The 18,874-nt window shown below is 39.7% G+C and overlaps 1 protein-coding gene across 1 annotated transcript in view; it reads right to left on the bottom strand.

Annotated features, from left to right (window-relative positions):
• Positions 1-889: 889 nt before the first annotated feature.
• Positions 890-18,874, bottom strand: part of INPP5F (inositol polyphosphate-5-phosphatase F) — a 57,727-nt gene continuing 39,742 nt past the window's right edge. The window contains exons 11-20 of the mRNA XM_081158258.1: positions 18,565-18,642; positions 17,532-17,652; positions 15,892-16,020; positions 13,471-13,588; positions 11,738-11,936; positions 7,395-7,466; positions 6,268-6,341; positions 5,713-5,841; positions 5,067-5,154; positions 890-3,476 (exon numbers count right to left, since the gene is read on the bottom strand). Of these exons, the coding sequence (XP_081014384.1) occupies positions 2,321-3,476; positions 5,067-5,154; positions 5,713-5,841; positions 6,268-6,341; positions 7,395-7,466; positions 11,738-11,936; positions 13,471-13,588; positions 15,892-16,020; positions 17,532-17,652; positions 18,565-18,642 (2,164 nt within the window). The 3' untranslated portion in view covers positions 890-2,320. The remainder of the gene's footprint in view (positions 3,477-5,066; positions 5,155-5,712; positions 5,842-6,267; positions 6,342-7,394; positions 7,467-11,737; positions 11,937-13,470; positions 13,589-15,891; positions 16,021-17,531; positions 17,653-18,564; positions 18,643-18,874) is intronic.

The following is an 18,874-nucleotide window of genomic DNA, read 5'->3' as shown; positions in this document are numbered from 1 at the left end:
AGTATCATTATTCCTAGCTAGAAAACAAGTTAATGCAGTATAGGATAACTGTGGCACCCAGAATGTTTGGAAAAGTTAGAACGTTACTTAAGCTATCAGTGGTTGTATATAAAAATGAGTTTCTTTCAGTTGGTAACTTACCTAGTTGGAAACAGAGCTCAGTTAAGTGATTCCTTAAATTCCATCCCGCAGGCCTAAACTGACATTGCTAACCAAGCAAATAGGGTCAGCCTTGAAAATCAAGGAATTTATTATGCCTAGCAAACTGAAGTGAAAATTACTAGTTTTAACTTTTCCTAAACGCAAATCTGTTTTTATAAACTAATGTAAATAATCTGTTTATATTTAGTATTCTAACTAGTTTTCATTTTTATAACTAACTGGTAGCCTAGACCTTCCTTAAACTTTTAGAAATGAAACTGCAACTGGATTTGTGGGAATAAAATTCAGCAGAGTAGAGTAGTTACTGTGTGTTTATTGTGCCAGTGGGAATCGTAATTTACCAGAGAAGTACGTAAGTGGCTTGGTGTTGCAGAGTAGTTCCCTTGAAAAGAAAACCCTCTTTCAAACTAAAACTCATCCCATGTGACCTGTGTGGAAGAGATGCTTTGACCTCTTAGTGGAAAACCATATAAGCAGGTGGTGCAGCATGGTGTCCTCAAACTCCAGGCCCACTTGAGTAGGTAGGAAGAGAGCACTCTGGGCGTCAGAAACCCTTTTCTCGCTTGCTACACACATGGACATTCAAGTTGTCACCTAACATGGTGTTAATCCTATTTGAATCACCAGGAAACTGAACAAACATTACCCAAATTGGAACTATTTTTAGTTTTCAAAAATATTTTTGTAAATAATTTCTGTGGACCTTAAAACACATTTGATCACGTGACTTTGCTTATATTTTCTCGTGTTGTGGGACAGTTAATATTTTCAAGAAAAGTTGGTAAAGAAAAGGCTAAAACATTCATTTTCAATGTTTGGGTTTTAAATTTTGATGGTCTGCAATCCATTGCATCATTTTTAAAGTTAAAAGTCATGAAAACACTTCAAAAAAGTAAAATATTTGGAAAGGCTGGGACCAAGTGTTCAGTTATAGGAAACTTACCTTATGAATTCTTTCATCCAATTCAGAAACCAAACCCTCATCTTTAAAATGTTACTCAAGGAGTTCTCAGACATTATCACTTTGTTACAATGGTATTTTATTTTTAAACAGTCACAAGATTTGACACTTCACACACACGCACACACACACACGCACACACAAAGATACCACTAATAAATAACAAGTGGAAATACTTATCAGAGTTACAGCAGACATCATGTTTAGCTGAGAATCACTTCAACAGAGTAAGGCTCTAAAGATACCAGACAAACGAATACTTGTTTGGAGTAAAGTGTGCAACTTTCTTAATGTATGGGCTTGAAGAGGCTGTTTCCTTGTCAGGGTTACGGTCATAAAACCAATTTCAGCACAACTGTGCTTCAGACTAAGTTTCAATCGTCGTAACCGTCTACACAAGATGTTAAGGAGTGCCCCCTACAAAAAGTTAAAACTTGAAGACTTCTTTCAAGAAGTAATATCCAGTAAATGTACAATCTTACCTGAAAATGGCAAAATTAATAGGTGCTGGTATTCACATCTGATGTCTCAGGTTTTATGACTGACACGTCTTAATGCTCCTAGACTTGCGTGTACAGGGTGGCAGAAAATTTTAAATTTGTTTAGATTATGGGGGGAAGTAGGATCAAATGGCCATACATTTCTCAACTATGCCAGTAACCCTCAATTCTTCATAGGGAATGGTTAAGACATCAAAATGAAGTTTTTTATATTCAAACACTTCTCCATATTAGCAACAGTTTTAAAGTCACTAAAAACTAAATTTGTTTACCTTGTAGAGGTAATATACAGAAATGTACTGAACAAATTATAAAAAAATGCTAACCCCCTAAATGTATCCATGACCATCCTTTGTGTGTCTACTTCATACACTCAACCACTCCCCCCACCCACCACCCACTCTAAAAAGGTTCAGGTTATTAGATCCCAAAGTAATCTATTCCTGAATTACGTTCAGAGAGACAAACAGCTCTGTAGTGTATAAGCTACTTAGGTCTACACATTCTAGAATGATGCACTTCTCTTGTCCTGACTCAAATTTGGAAATCTGCTCAAGTTCATACTCCTTTTAAAGCCTTTCCCAATATTAGAATTTATGATCCCTAAATTCAAAGTCAGTACAGGTTAAAATCGCCTAATATGTGAAACCTTTTTTTTGGATTAAGTAAAAGCCACAGGATTCTTTGTGGCTAAAAACTAAATCTGAATTATTCGTGTCTGGCATTGTGTAAACATATTTTTAAGTTCGTTTTGCTGGACTTCATTAACCACTTCAGGTTCTGCAGGGCTCTTCTGAACCTTTGCCACGGCAAAGTTTATCCCCTGGGTTAACCCGGCTTGGGTAATATTAGCAACCTGGACCATGGAACTCCGAATCTTTGCGAAGGGGGAGACTGCTCTGCTGCTGCTCTCTGAAGGAGAAGGAGTTACATGAAGCCCTGTCTCAAGTTCAAGCGTGCTGGACCCAGAGCCGGGGGTCTTTTGAGATACAACCAAATGCACCGGTTCAACAGACAAAAGTGGTGGGCCCGTTGCAGAAAAAGACACATCTAATTGAGACGGTCGCGAAGGTGTCTGTTCCGTTGATTCAGATTGGGTTTCTTCATTAGAAACTTGATTGGTTGGCTGATTTCCTTCCTCACTAGCCTGCTGAGAAACAGATCTGGTTTCTGACAGTTGGGTCATTTTGTTTTGTGCATCTTGTACAAATCTGTGGCAGTAAATATCCACAGGCTTGGCAAAGCCAGTCAATATGTGTATATTATCAGCAGAAGGACTTTTTTTTAAAGGAGACTCACAGCCTTTTCCAAGCTCACTTCCATGAGCAGCAATAGTAACATCTGAAGGAGCACGAATGCTAATATCAGTGCTGCTAATAGACTGGGATCGACTGCCTAATCGAGGAGCTGAAGCAATAATACCACAACTAGGAAGAACATAGTCTACTGGCCCTACATTCTCTAAAGAACCAGCTAGCTGCCTGTCGTCATCAGACTTGGAATTTGTAAGGAATTCGTCGGAGGGGTACGAGTCATTATCTGAAGACATTTCACCATCAGACTCGGCCTGGACTTGATTATCCATCACACCTGTGTTTTCCATGGTTTCAAGACTACTATCTGATTTCCAAAGATTTACTTTTAAGTTTGGTTTTAGAAAATTAACTTTCATTTCAGGTTTTGCAAAGTTTCCTAGCCTTCGTAGATTGCCAATATTTACACTGGATTTGGTCTGTTTCACTTTTTGATTTAGAGATGAAAATTTGCTCATTAAAAAATTTTTTCCCTGGGCCAGAGAGCCTTGGTTTTGAGATCTGATGCCAATGATGTCTTCATGAGGTTTACTGCTCTTCCTACAGAGTAGAAGAGAAAAAAGTTAATTGCTCATGGAATTCAACATACCAGTTCCAATTATTAAAGTGGAAGTTCTGTTATTTAAGTTGGCCCCCATTTCTTGAAAACAGTGCACTGCTAATTGAAAACTAAAGTAATCCCTTGGAGTTGACACTAGAACAGGATTGTCCAATAGCAATATGTGAGTTGAAGATGTAATTGAAAATATCCATATTAAAAAGGTGAAATTAATTTTAACAGTATTTTACTTAACCCAATATATACAAAATATTGCAATTTCAGCATGTAATCAGTATTAAAAGATAATTAATGAGGTATATCTTATTCTTTTTCATAATCAACAGGTAGTATTTTACAAGAGGGCAGCAGAAGCCTTTGTAAATGACAGTGGTGAGTTGTTCCTAGGCAGAGTGGGAACGAGTGGCTTGGCTGTGTGACTTTAACCCCAGTTCAGCAAGCAGGCCACCAGGTGCAAGAGCCACCCTGTGGAAACGCTACTACATCTGCAGTATCTTAATCGCGCTCAGTGAAGCTCTCTGGTAACTGGACTCATTATGTTGAGTTCTTTTGGACCAAACCTTTTGCCTTGAGCGTTGACCACTGTTTGCTACTGCATATTTCCTTCAACTGTATCCTAGACATTCAGAGAGGAGCAGACAGGGGAGGGAGGGAAGCCTCCCAACAGCTGCCTCAGCCCATGTTTTTGTGTATTCTGAGAATAAATTTTTCTCAAACAACAACAAACAAAATCAAAACAAAACCACACCCAAAATTCAGACTAATCACATTTCAAAGGCTCTACATCCACAATCTAAATGACTGGCAAAGGCAACACTGACTATAAATGGGAACCTGCAGCACCAAAACTAGAGCTGTCTACACACACTCCAATTTAGCTGAATTCAGGTAGAAGGTGGAGGGGGAAGAATTTTTTTTCCTTATGTTAAAAGATTTACAACATTTAACATAACTAAACTTAGTGGTTTCTCCTTTGGCATCCCTCACGATGGCTATAAATAAGAAAAAAAAAGTTGTGCTCTTTGCCACACGTGTCTCAAATGTTTGACTTTTGTTGGTCATGCAGGATCACTGGCCATGAGACTTTCATAAAAATTACAACATTAAAGACTACGAAAACAGTTCTCTCTACTAACAAAAGACTGAACAATTTTTCTCTAGACACCAAATGGCTCTCTTCTCTAACAGAATGTGGACCATGAAACCTGCTCATTAGATGGAAAATCTGCAAATTTAAATGTAAAATGATCTGTTTATAGGCATTCTTTTACCAAATTCAAAAACCTAGTGTTTAAAACATAGTGGCTATTTTCTCTATAAAGTTATTTAAATTTGAATGTTCCCCTTTTGAGTATATTTTAAGAGTTTAAAAATGTATGACTTATAGCCATAATTTTAACAAAACACTTTATCTTCTGATCCACAGGAATCTGATACTTTCCTCTCTACATACCAACTCATTACCATAATGCAACACCCTCCCTACACACACATCTGTGCAAATACTTTTAAAGATGACTTTGGCTAATAATGTCTTTATTCTTGAGAGAAAATCAAAGTAGTATACTCACCTCTCAAGTTTTTTCTCAATTATAGGCACATCTAATCCCATGGCTTGCTTGGTGATCTGCAGCATCTCTGCAATGCACTGAAGGGTATCTGAAACCCAAATATAACTGCTTGCCACTTTCTCAGAAAACATACTAAAAAAATAGTTCTAACTCAGAACTCTAAATGAAATTTGTGGTCTTACAGTTAAATACAATTTTACTTGCTTCAATTTGCAGAAAATTGCTACTTATTCATTACTCCCCCCACTAATTCAGTGTTCTAAAACCAATTTTAACAGAAGAGTAAATAAAGAGCAAAAGAACCAAATCAACTGGAATTAAAGTGCTAGCTGCCGAGGTAATAGCTGTGAACAAAACAGACATGGTCCCTGACTACTACCCACACGAGGCATATGTGATGGGAAAAGCCCAGCATCCACATGGCCACACACACAATTCCCATTATAGATTCCCTTGCCCTAAACTACACCATCAGTTCAAATAATCTTTCTGTGTTGCTGAGAACAAAGTTGCTATTTCAAGGTCTCAAATCACAAAGCTATTTCCCCGGATCATTTAGTTGGTAATGGTATGCACTGCCCTCAATCCCATTTGGGCTTATAAAAGCAGATAAAAAGTTATCAATAATTTCCTCTCTCTTCACTACCTTTCCCATCCTCTTCTGGATTGCGCATTACAGCTCTCAGTGTGTGGAAATAGCCACTTGCTTCTTTATATCTATAGTGCAGTCGCATGCAGGAGAACTTTGGCTTTCCAAAAAGAGTGGGCTCAGGACCTAAAGACGAAATGAATACGTGTGAATCTTTCTTCTATATTTACACATTTACTTTTTTCTATATTTTCAAAAGACCAACACATTCATCAATTAGATATTTAGCACATTTTTCTTCATAATCTAAAAAGCACACAAAATATAAGCTTGTGACAATTTGGTTTGATGATACTATATAAATAAAAACTTCAGTCTCAAATATTTAAACTTTCTTGATCCCTGAGTTAATCTTCACAAGATAAGTAATAAAAGTTACTAGATTATATCCATCACTAATCTTTAAAGAACAGAAGGGAATCCTAAAAAACTACTGGGAATACCCCTTTCTGGTTCTAATAAGATGTTACACTGGTTACATAAATAACTTGACCTACTCTTAGAAGAAACAGTATTTGCTTTGTATGACTTGGTTAGTATTTTAAAATTTACCTATTTCTATTTTTTCCAGGTCCTCTAGACTTAGTCGTTGATACTGGTTTACTTTGTCAACTTCATCATCATAACTAGATAAAGGAAATGGGATTAAAGGATTAAAATCAAAGGCATATTTGTCTCGTCAGCTGAAGTATAACAGCAACTACTATGCAGTTAAAACCTCCCATAGCACAAATGCACAGTGCTAAACAAATATTTTTAACATTAGGTGAAATGAGATTAACATACACAGTTCAATAGTTAAAGGAAGATCAGCTTATAGATCTCACAGTAAGAGAAATAAATTCACAGCAAAATAATTTCAGTTTTATAAAAATGTTTATAAAACAAAACTCAAGAAACCTAAACCTTAATCTAAAAGGAAGGCAAAAAATACAGACACATATACTGAAGCTATGTATTTGTGAATAATACAGCAGATAAATGATATGCAAATCAATAAGGAAAAACCCATGTGATCAATGCCAATAGGCGCTGGGGCCAATGACTGCAAAAATGACAGTTCACACAAGGCTAAAAAGAAAGTAAGTATTAGGAATAACAACCCTCGACTCTGGCAAGGCTGTGAGGAAGTACTGTATTTTTGCGAGTAGCATTGCTAACTGGCAGTCTTTCTAGAGATCAATCTGGCAATAAACCACAAAAGTCATGCAATTAATGATGTAACCAAAAAGGATATAACCTTGTAATCAAAGAGAAGTGCATGTGTGCACACACGCAAAATTATCTGCACCAAGACAGCTGTATCATTCTCAACAGCAAAGCAAAACAAAACAGGAATTATTTTAATGCCTAACAATGGGGAGACATTTAACTATGGCATAGTAATAAAAACAATGACACGTGGTCATAACAATAAAAATATGTGGAATACATCAAAACCAGGGAGATATATAGGAAATACTAAATGCTAAAAGAATATTACATAAACACACTGATTATAACAAAAAATCATTTTCATATTAATAAAAGGAAATCTGAGTGATGTAACAGTTATTTAAGGTAAAGGGGTTCAATGACATTTCTTAAAATATATAACAAAACCAGATTCTTAATTTCCTACAATGGAAATTTACTCAGACTTAAAAACAAAATTAAAAGCTTTAAATCAAGCAACTTACTAGGCAACGTAGTAGGCAGAGTTAGAAAGCAGTAACAGCACATCCACATCTCTGTGAGTAGCATCAATGAGGCTAAACAAACATGACACAAGCAATTAAAAATTTTTATTTTCATCTACATACTTGCCCAGCTTATTTTTTATAGAATATCCACTTATGATTAAAATTGGGGGATGGGGTCAAATAATCAATGGATGGGGGTGGGGTTGGACAACAGTAAAGGAAGGAAATGGAAAGAAAGAGAAATATGTGAGGTTGAGAAGGAAGAAAAGAAATAGTCTAGATGATGAACTCACATGGCCTAACCCTTAAAATGACACTGCAGTTAAGGTTATTTTTGCACATGTAGAATGCATCCTTTGAAAGAATTTACGTGAATATAACATGCAAAAATGGAACCAAGCCCAAGCTACTATGCATTTTCCTTATTTAGATTAATTTACTTGGCTTTTAAGGAACAAGCAAACATTTCCTCATTCTAAGTCTATTCTGCCATATTTATCTCTACTTTAAAATAAAGGTTAAACTCTAGACGAGTGTTGATGAACCACTATACCAAAAACTACAGCAGAATGCACATCTTTGTAAGATTACAAATAAAACGGTCAACATATAAAATCTACAAAATCAACAGAAAACACAGGGAGACTCTGAACTCATAACTTTTAATCTAATATTCACCTAATATTAATAACAGCCTTTCCAAACAAAAGGTGGAAATTAATCTAGATTCTATTAGTCTCAAAATTGCACTGAAAGAGTGGAAAATTCTGCCTTAGAACTCCACACGTATTTGCCAAGACTTATCGAAACGCTACTGAAAAACAAATGGAAAACAGCAGGGGAAAAAATCATTTGCAGATGTAATTTGAGTCCCATTTAATCTGCGTCAGAATGAGGTCACTGTTAAACCAGGACTGCAGAGAAAATTCTACCAAAAGCTTAAACTGCAGTATTTTACATCAGCAACACCCTGTTGCAGCGTATCTAGTCTTAATCTAAAATAACAAATTCTCAATTCTCACCTACTGAAATACAGCCAAAAATACAATGAATGAGTTAAGATACCAGGGCCCACTAATACACCAATGGATCAAAAATGAGCACTAGCTAATCAATCAGTGGAGAAAAGCCCCATAAACCAACGGCCCGCAGCTTCCGGGCCGCGGGCCGCGCGGGGGGCGGGGCTCAGGCCCGCCCACCGATACTCCCGTGCGCCCTGAACATCGTTGCGTGAGCCAAGTCATTAAAATTACGTCACAACGTATTTTAATATGAAAAAAATCTATTAATTAGCGTCACCTAACCCTCCTTTCCTATTTTGGCATTAATATTTACATCAGTCAGACGTGATCCTCAGTCAAAAACATTATGTCTTTAAAAAAAAAAAAAGCACTTGGCACGTAACAGGCACTCGAGAAAATGTCGCCCCCGCACTTTACCTCGGTCAGCAGCAGGCACGCCGGCGCTCCGTCCCCACGCGCCCGCCCTCCCCGCGGAGCGGCCGGGGCTCGTGCCCGCCCCGCCGCCGAGAGCCCGGGCGCCCGCCGGCCGCGGGGAAGGCGCCCTAGTCGCGCTTGGCTCCCCGCGCGCCGGGCAGACCCTCCTTCCACACGACGAACACGAAGACGGACAGGACCGCGTGCAGCCCGACCACTGCGACAATGGTGGCGTAAAAGCCACTGTCATCTGGGGACATGAGCAGGAGACTTTGGAAAAGGAGTAATTTACAAGAAAAATATAACCCCACAGGAACTTTAACCATAAGTCCTGCAAAAAGGAGAAAAATCTTGAAAGTTGTGGCCAGGCTGCCGCCCTCAGGCTTGGGGTCGGCGGCGTTGCCCGCGGCGCTGGCTGACCGCTGGGCGGTGGGCGGAGGCCTGTGGGAGCGCGGCATCTCGTCTGTCCGTCGAGGAGTCCAAGCTGGCAGGGCCACCCGCGCCGGCCCTCACGCCCGCGGCGACTGCGGCAACCGCGGCGACTGCGGCAACCGCAGAGCGGCCGCGCCAAGCCCCGCCCAGAAAGACGTCTGGCTTTCGGCCGCCCACTTCCGCCGCGGCACGCGCCCAGAGCGCATGCGCGGCAGGTCTGCCCCGGGGACCCTCCAGGGGAGCGGGGACCCCAGCCCCGCGGGGAGGGGCGCCGGGGGGCCGCTGGCCTTGGCAGAGCTCACAGAGGCCTTCGCGAAGGGGTTGGAGGGGGCTGGCAGGTGGACTGGCACCGTCGGAGCGCGTGCCCTGCCCTGTCACAGGCTAAGCCGGGGCTGCCTCGCCGCTCCACTACCGGTAGAGGGAGGGGCCGGCTACTCGGCGCAGAAGCTGCGGTGGCGGAAATACCCGGCGGGCTTGCGGAGATGCGGAGGGCGCCTGGGCAGTGCGCCGCTCTCCTTTCCCACTTCAGAGGAAGGGCAAGGACACGCCCAGGCTGGAGAGGTCCGATCTGTACGCGCCAGAGGCTGTCCACGGGGGAATGAGCTGAGCTGAGCTCGGTGTTTGGAGAGAAAAAGGCCTGGGGCCGGGGGTGGGCAGTAGGTGCGCCCCAGGGAGGGCAGGAACCAGGCCAGCAGCCAGGCTGTGCTGGACAGTTCCCGCTGGGGCGCGGGCGGTGATGAAAAAGGTAACGCAGCCATTCCTGCTGCCCAGCCTACGGCTATTTGTAAACTGCTTGCCATAACTGTTTCTGCCAAACATTTAAATAGGGTCGTGACTGCAGAGAGCCTAGTGAGGCAGTGGTCTCTGGTGCAATATTTAAGGGGGTGGAAAAAACCTCAGCCATCAGGATAATTTTTAGTGCAGTATTTTTAAAAATAAAAATTAATGCAAAAATATCATGATGAACAAAACAGTAACATTTTCTAAAAAGACAGGATCTGAGCCTATACATGTACAACCCTGTCTCACTTGCCTCACCCTAATCCTGGCCCTGGTCCCTGTAAAACTTTATTTACACAAACATGACCCAACTCAACAAAAGGACACAACCCAATTTTTTAAATGGGCAAAGGACTTAAATAGACATTTTTCTAAGAAAGATAAACAAATGCCAAAAGTCACAAGAAAAAAATCCTCATTATTTGTCATTAGGAAACTGCAAACCAAAACCACAATGAGATAGCACTTCACATCCACTAGAATGACAGTTAAAAATGGAAAATGGTAAGTGTTGGTGAGGATACAGAAAAATTGAAATCCTCATATATTGCTAGTGGTTATGTAAAATGGTGCAGCCATTGTGGAAAATAGTTTGGTGGTTTCTCAAAAGTTATAGAATTATGCATGACTTGGCAATTTCCACTCCTAGGTCTACCCAAAAGAAAAACAGGTGTTCAAGCAAAACTTATTCACAGTATCACTAATTACAACGGCCAGAGGTGAAAACAACCCAAATGCCCAAGCAGCTAACACCCCAACCGTTGTCAGACACAACCACTTCTGGTGTGGTCAGCCTTAGAGGAGGATCCTTCCAAAACCAGAGTGAGTCTCAAACCTGAGCAGTCAGTCCCTGACATGGAAAAGCCCACAGAAATTCCTCAAGTCCAAGGCCTCCCTGGCCTCAATACGTCATTCCCTCAGACAATCCTTTTGTCCTAGTAAGCAGTGGAGCGCCCTGCCCATCTCTCCTTAGATCCAAGTCACTGTCTGTACCGAAGACTTGACACAGAACCATTCTCCATCAGACACTGGCTTACATGTTATGCACCCACAAGACAGGGAAGACACCTTGGCCAATGAGACCTGGGCTGATAGGACAACCTACAGAATCTTTGACTCTAACTCTGACAGGCCTATTTTGCCCACCAGTGACCACAAGAAAGAAGGTAAGGATGCGGACAACAGTGGTGAATGTGCTTTGGCAAGTAAATGAGGCGGTGAGATGCTCTCTCACTCAAACGTAGCAACAGATCATCTAAGAAAGAATTAGAAAACATAAACATCTGACAGTGACAAAAATCTAAATGGAGCCTTTTATTCTCGGAGCTTGGTCTAGAATTTTCTGAAATGTTTCTAACTCATAATCATGAAGATTATAATTAGATGGTTTTGTTAATAAACCTAGATTCTGAGGGGGTAAAACCCACGCAGCCAGCTGAACCATAGTTTTAAAACTTTTTAATATCAAATACTGCATTAAATATTTCTCACTGAATTTTTTAGTGCCTCCTTAATTATGCACTGAAGGCGAGTGCCTCAGTCAGCTTGCCTTAGCACCAGCCCTGTATATGAACACTGCCATGCACCATGCTTCCATGCCCACAGCTTTATGGACAAGTCCTAGCATTAATTACGAAAACTGAGCATCAGAAATGTAAGCACGTTAGTTACCAGGACACCACTCCAACTCACCTGGGGTCACAGTCAATGAGGGCCCAGCCCCCATGGAACTTTTCATTATCAGGCAGCAGTAGCTTCATGTAACTCTGTAAGAGCTGGCTAATGAGTTCCTGGTGACTTCTCTGATTTTCCTTATGCAAAGCTTCATGCTCTTTCTCCTTGTTAAATATGGAATAAAGATCTTCTGTCACTGGAATGCCTTGCATCAAATCTAGAGTAGAAAGCGTTAATATCTATCATCACCTTAGTTTACTAATACATTTTTTAAAAAACAAAAGAAAATGAAGATCTAAACCATAAACTAAGTCTTATAAGAAAACATAGGAGTAAATATTTGATACCTTTGATTAGACATGTTTTTTGGGGGGGCGGCAGGGAGATAGGACACTAAAATCACTAACAAAAGAAAAAACAGATAAACTGAACATCATTAAAACTTAAAACTTTTGTGTTCCAAAGAGAAATAACATGACAGTGAACAGACAATCCACAGAATGGGAAAGAATATTTATAAATCACCTATCTGATAAGGGACTTGTATCCAGAATATATAAAGAATTCCTACAACGCAATAAAAAGACAAATAAGCCCATTTTAAAATGGGCAAAGGATCTGAAGAGATGAGCTAAATTCTTCCTGGTGTGGCATGTGGCTCAAACTTTAACAAACCACTATAATCCCATTCCCTATAGTTGTTTGGGACAATGAGACTGGAGGAGGCTTCTGGGAGAGATAGGACACCACCAGCCCTACAAGGGAAAGCAATAGCCCAGACTGCCTCTGGTCTTTCTGTCTCAACTTTGGAGAGGTCCAGCTTGAGGATTAGGATGAAGGTGATGCTATGGATGGTCAAACTGAGAGACGGACAGAATCCGAGTCCTCAAGGACATACTTGAGTCACTAGATTAACCAACAGGAGGAAGGTATCTTATTTTTCCTTTAATAAACTGCTAAAATCCTGTTTTCCAGTCAGCACACACCCTATCTATGGCAAACAAACCAAACTTCTTTACACTATACTTCTCAAATTCCTGACTGACTTGTGTCTAGGCCCTGCTATTTCATGATAAATATCAAGTTAAAAACAGGATTTAAAAAATATTCTCAAAGACCATAAGGTGTCACATTTGGTTCTATTCCAGAACACTCTACATTTACTTAAATCCTATCAGGTAATATTTTAATGAAAATTAAATTTAAAACATGCCAAAGCATGAATACCACTGGGCAATCTACCCTCCATTTGCTCTTCTAAGAAACGATTAAGAATGGTTAGAATAAACTCTTAATCTGATATGCTAATATCCTATTAAATCACATCTATGGAGAGAAAGGAGTATTTGTCCACAGCAAGAACACATGATAAATGTCATGGAGAGAAAGAAAATTCTCTCTTTCCATCTCTCAGCCTTAATGGAAAAACAAACAGAACATGGAGCTTTCAGCTGATGAGGTTTTAGGGTGCCTTATGCCATACTCCAGGAGCCTCAACCCTGCCTTCTCTTAAATGGACAGTAAACTGACAAATACGTATGTAAATAAGTGGTTTCTTGTGTTGCTACAGCCTAAAAAATGCGTCAAATTCTAATCTTCTAAAATTTTGAATTTGATTCACTGGGTAAGATGCTCAATATAGAAGCACAAGTATATTATAAAACATACGAACTATGTTAATAACATTGGTTTCTGTAAAACAGTCACAGAAGGAATATCAGATTTTAAAGAAAGGCTTTTACGTTCCTTACCTATGACAGCTTGCCTATAAGCATCCTTAAATCGATTCAGGTAATACCTATTTGCTGAGTTAACACCATCTTTCATAACTCCTGCTAACTTCCTTTCCCCTGTCCTCGTAAAGTCACCCTGTCAAAGAAAAAGTCATTTGACAATTCATTTAAACATAAGAATGTCCCCAAAGTCAATGTGGGCTTTCAAGACTGGAATTCTTTAGGCTTTTATAATTTCCAAATAATTAGTTAAATTAAAATATCTATTACTATTTGACTCTGACCCAAGCATGTCAAATAAGCATGCTATTTGTAGCAACAAGTCTTCAGTTAGAGATTGTGCTTTAAGGTAAAGCCATTCTTGGCAATCTAAAGAATTTTGAGAATTTACAGGTCAAAACTTATTACATAACAAACAACAAAACCAAACCAAAAAGGTTTTCAAGCCTCAACTTGGTATGATATTGAAAAACCACAAATTACAATGAGATCTGACCTGTGTATGTGGATGTGTGTATATATAGAGAGCAGGTTTCTGTACCTCACTGTACATCACAATCCCTGTAGAATAAGCCAATGAGGATTTAAATTGTTTTGTTTCTCTTGCTTTGACAACAAAAGTGTCAGAACAAGTCCCTAGAGAGGTAGTGACTTAAACTTAAGGCAAGGAAAGCATAGTCCCTTTTTCCCCCATCCCAACCCCATTATTTCCACCCAAGGCAACCTCAGAAACAGACCTTGTCCTAACACTGACAACTTTGGAAGAAGACACTGCCAACTAGTTAAGTAATTCACAGGAAACAGTAATTAAATAAGAATCTATTACAGAAGAGAGAGACATGAATGCTGAGTCCAAAGAAGTTTAATATCAAAGGAAAAAATATTTCTCTTTCTTCCGTAGCTTTATTGAGATATAACTGAGAAGTAGACTAGCATAAATTTAAGGTTGAACACCACATGATCACTTGATATATGTATGTGTGTGTTTGTGTGTAGTGAACTGATTATATTAAGGTTAACACACTTATCACCTCACACAATTTTCGTGTGTGTGTGTGGTGAGAGTAAGATCTAGTTTCTTAGCAAATTTCAGTTATACATTATTAACTATAATTACCATGCTGTACATTAGACCCTCAAAACTTACTTTGCATCTATTAGATTCTATGATTTTTATCTTTCATGCCACTAATACAGGATGCCACATGTATTGATTTGCATGTGTTGAACCATCCTTGCATCCCAGAGATAACTCCCATGTGATCATGGTGTGTGACACTGTTAAATTTGGTTTGTTAGTCTCTGTTGAGAATTTTTGCGCCCATATTCATCGGGATGCTGGCCTGCAGTTTTATTTCCTCGTAGTGTTCATATCTAGCTTTGGTATCAGGGCCTCATCACACGAGTTTGGGAGTGTTCCCTCCTCTTCTGTGTTTTGGAAGAATTTGAGAAGCATTGGCGTTAATTTTTTAAATGTTTGGTAGAATTCACTAGTGAAACCATCTGGTCCTGGGCTTCTCTTTGTTGAGAGGTTTTTGCTTAATGATTCAATCTTCTTACTCACCGGTCTGCTCAGATTTTCTGGTTCTTCATAATTCAGTCTTAGTAGGTTGTACTTTCTAAAAATTTACCTATTTCTTCTAAATTGTCCAATTTGTTCTCATATAATTGTTCAATATAGTCTCATGATCCTATGTAATTCTGTGGTATCCTTTGATTGTCCAGGAGTGTTAATTTCTACATATTTGTGAATTTTCAAACTTTCCTCCTGTTATTAATTTCTAATTTCATACCACTATTGTAATAAAAACAAAACAACAAACAAACAAACACCTGATATAATTTTTGTGTTCTTAAACTTGTTGAGACTTGTTTTGTGGCCTAACATATGATCTGTCCTGGAAAATGTTCCATGTGTGCTTCTGAAGAATGTTGAGAGAGAGGTTAAGTGACTTGCCTAAGGTAACAGAGCTAGTAAGAGGCAGGGTGGGGATACAAATTTAGGAGGCAAATTATCATACTAGGGATCAAATTCCATCAACAGACATGTTTTGTTTTGTCTATATAAAGTTTTTAAAACCAAATATATCACACAATTCGAGATTTCCAAACTCTCTTGAAAAACTGGAGGATCTAGCGACACTGGGCCTCCATCCCTGTAAGGAAGTAGCAGAACAGCACCCTCCTGAGACAGCATAGGCTCTTCACTAGGTCTACACAGCCCGTCTCTCCCTTTAATCTAACAGGTGGCCTGCTTGAGTCACATTACCTGGCCCCAGCAAAAATATGAATGTGTGACCCCTGCCTTAGCGAAACATTCTAGAAAGGAGTCAGCTACTACCTGTAGCCCACATACCTTTGTTTCAAAAACAAAGATAGTCTTAAACTACATTCTGTGTCCCACAGAATGATTCAAAAATGCTTGCTACAGATATTTACCTTCAGAGCAGCTGTCCCAGCATACTGTCTGCTAATGGAGTCACCATTGTTGGCCCACATTATCTGATAGATCCGATTGCATTTCACTGGTAGTGGCTGCTCCGGGGGCATCACACCTAATTTTTTCAGCTAAAATAAACACATTGGTGGATTAATTACATATAAACCAGGACACCATAGCATAAAATGTATACTGCAAAAAAAGGTATTATGTTCATATACAATTTAGTATGCTTAAATGAAAGAAACGGTGTTTTCTAACTTTTTCAAAATAAACCACCACTTGAAAGATAATTTTATGAATTGCTACAGGTGAAAAAATAGAATGAAATATTTATGGTATTTGGTGTAATTTTTAATGTGCATGCTATTATATTCTGTATTTGTTTTATGCTTCCCTGTGAAGTGAAACTATCAAAACAGCACATTGAAACAACAGTATTAATAGTAGCAGAGCACTAATTGCCCAATAAATATTATCTCTGTGCTTGGGCTAGGGTTCCAAGAGCTTATTTTATTTTATTTTACTTTAATTTTTTAAGAAATCCTCACCGAAGAACATGTTTTTATTGATTTTAAAGAGACAGGAAGGGAGAGGGGGAGAGAAAAACATTGACGTGAGAGAAACATTGGATCAGTTGCCTCCTGCATGCACCCCAACTGGGATGAACCCACAACCTGGGTATGTGCCCTGACCGGGAATCAAACCTGTGACCTTTCGGTGCATGGGACAATGGTCCAACCAACGGAACCACATCAGCCAGGGCCCAAGAGCTTGTTAAAATAATTATCTCATTTACTCCTCATAACAACCCTATGCAATCAATATCCTTACTACTCCATTTTAAAGATGAGGAGACAGAAGTTTGAAGAGGTTAAGTTCTTTGCATGGGGTCGACACCTAGTATGTGGAAGAGCCAGGGCTTGGACTCAAAAGCCTGACTGCTTCAATGAGACATTAGAAGGAACAGACTCACATCCTCAAAGGACAGTCACTGGATTCTATTAAAAAAAACACACAAAACACCCTAGAAATCATGCTAGAAATTTCCACCTTTGAATTCATAACTCAGGTGTTAGAGAGTAAAAAGCTCTAAAAGGGGACATGGGTAATAGACATAATGCCTACAGGAAGCAGCTGCCACCAACTGGGGCATAAAGGCAAGTGGCGGTTCTGTGGTGCCAAAGGAACCAATGCCCGTGATGGCACTGCTGACAGGAATAGAACACAGGTGGGGAAGCTGGTCCCTTTTTCTCCTCCAGCCTCAGGGTCCTCCGTTAGGGCCCACTATTGGCAGAGCCTGACGTGAAGCCAGCTGGCCGAGCAGAAATGAAATGTACAGACTCCCAGCTCCGAATACAGAAGGGAGGGTTTAGAGATGGGAGGAAAAGGTAAGTGACCTTTTTTTAAGTGCCACCCAATAAATTTTAAAATGTTGGGCCTCACATTTTTGAAATGAGTACTTAAGAAAATGCCACTTGATTCAAGTTATTTCTAGTGGAGGTTATGCTTTCCAGGTTTTAATGCAACAAGGACGTTTGTATGCCATTAATGTTCTAAAGAACAAAGATTTTAGTTATTTGTTTATGCTTGAAAAAATTAAAAATGAATATTTACGATCTAACAGACTCCAAATTACCTGCTGCTCCATGACCACTCGTGCAATGGCAGCTTGAACCACGTTGGTGCGATCCAGGCAGTCCATGCAATTAACTCGAAAAATCCCTTCTTGTTTACATATTACCCCGGCTTGATCAACCCTTGTCAAAAACAGTATGGGATTATTTCACATGAAATACTTTAATATGTTTTTCAAAAACCACAATTCTTTAAAGCCTAACAATAAGAAAAGCAGCATTGGTTATCCTTTTGCTTGGGTAATCATGATGTGGCAGGCATTCCGGAGTCCTCTGTAGACACTGTTAACTTATGCAATAACTCAACAAGGAAGGTATTACTACCCTATTTTGAAAAGAAAAAAACAGGTGCAGTCACCTGCCCCAAGTCACACAACTACTAGGCAGAGCTGACACAACCCCGAGTTATGCTTTTCTGCACACTTAAAACCAAAAGGCACTTTAAAACACCATCCTGTCCCTCCTTTTTGACTCCAAGAAGAAATGCATCTGAATCAGCTTGAACACACTCATTCCCTTTACCACCTAGTGAGGAGTCGTGCAGCATGCCTCGCTCATCTCATTTCTCTGGCCACTGGTGGCCTTAAAGTCCAATTGACAGTTCTGTTCTGTCCTTTAAGCCAATTTCTTCTTCATGCATCTCCCTCCTGTAGGCTGAGAACCATCATCCTTCTCTGATAACTTTAAAAGCCTGGAAACTGAGACCAAGTACCTCTAAGCCTCCCTTCCCCATCAGGGATGACAAGAAAGAGAACACTGGGCTATGAAGCGTGAGAAGGGATGCAAGAATAGTCAAGGGCATTTCACTCCACTTTGCCCAACCACCTGACCCTCTCCCTGTTCAAAGCTAACAATGCCGAACAACTAACCCTCTCTTTAAAAGGAGAACAGGACTTGGGAAGCAAAACAAGAAAACCAGAAGTGCTTGCTCAGCTCGCCGCTATTATTTTAATGCTTAGTGGTGCTAAACAAATACACGATTTCACAGAGCAAGAGTTTGTCAAGCTGACTTCTCATGAAATAAGAAATACGTACCAACACCACTTCATGTCCAGAATAATGTCATAAATGGCGTCCGTTAGCGTTTGAACATTCTCAAACTTCATTCCTCGGCTGAAACACAAGCCCAAAGGAAGAGAGAAAATCTTAAACTGAAGACATGATATTTAAGGTAGTTTGGAAAAATTAAGGGAAGTTATTACTTTAAGTACATGAGGTTAACACTATTATAATTTATATAGGCAATTACATAAATGTTTATAGCTAATCTGCACTGTGGAAGAAAATATACTTAAGAATATACCAGAACATAAAGATATCAAAAGCTTCTCTCCCCACCAAATTT

This window comes from Miniopterus schreibersii (genome assembly GCF_964146895.1).
Source record: "Miniopterus schreibersii genome assembly, chromosome: 14".
NCBI classification, from domain to species: Eukaryota; Metazoa; Chordata; class Mammalia; order Chiroptera; family Miniopteridae; genus Miniopterus; species Miniopterus schreibersii.
Note: the sequence above shows the minus strand (reverse complement) of the source record. Positions and strands in the feature narration are given on the sequence as shown.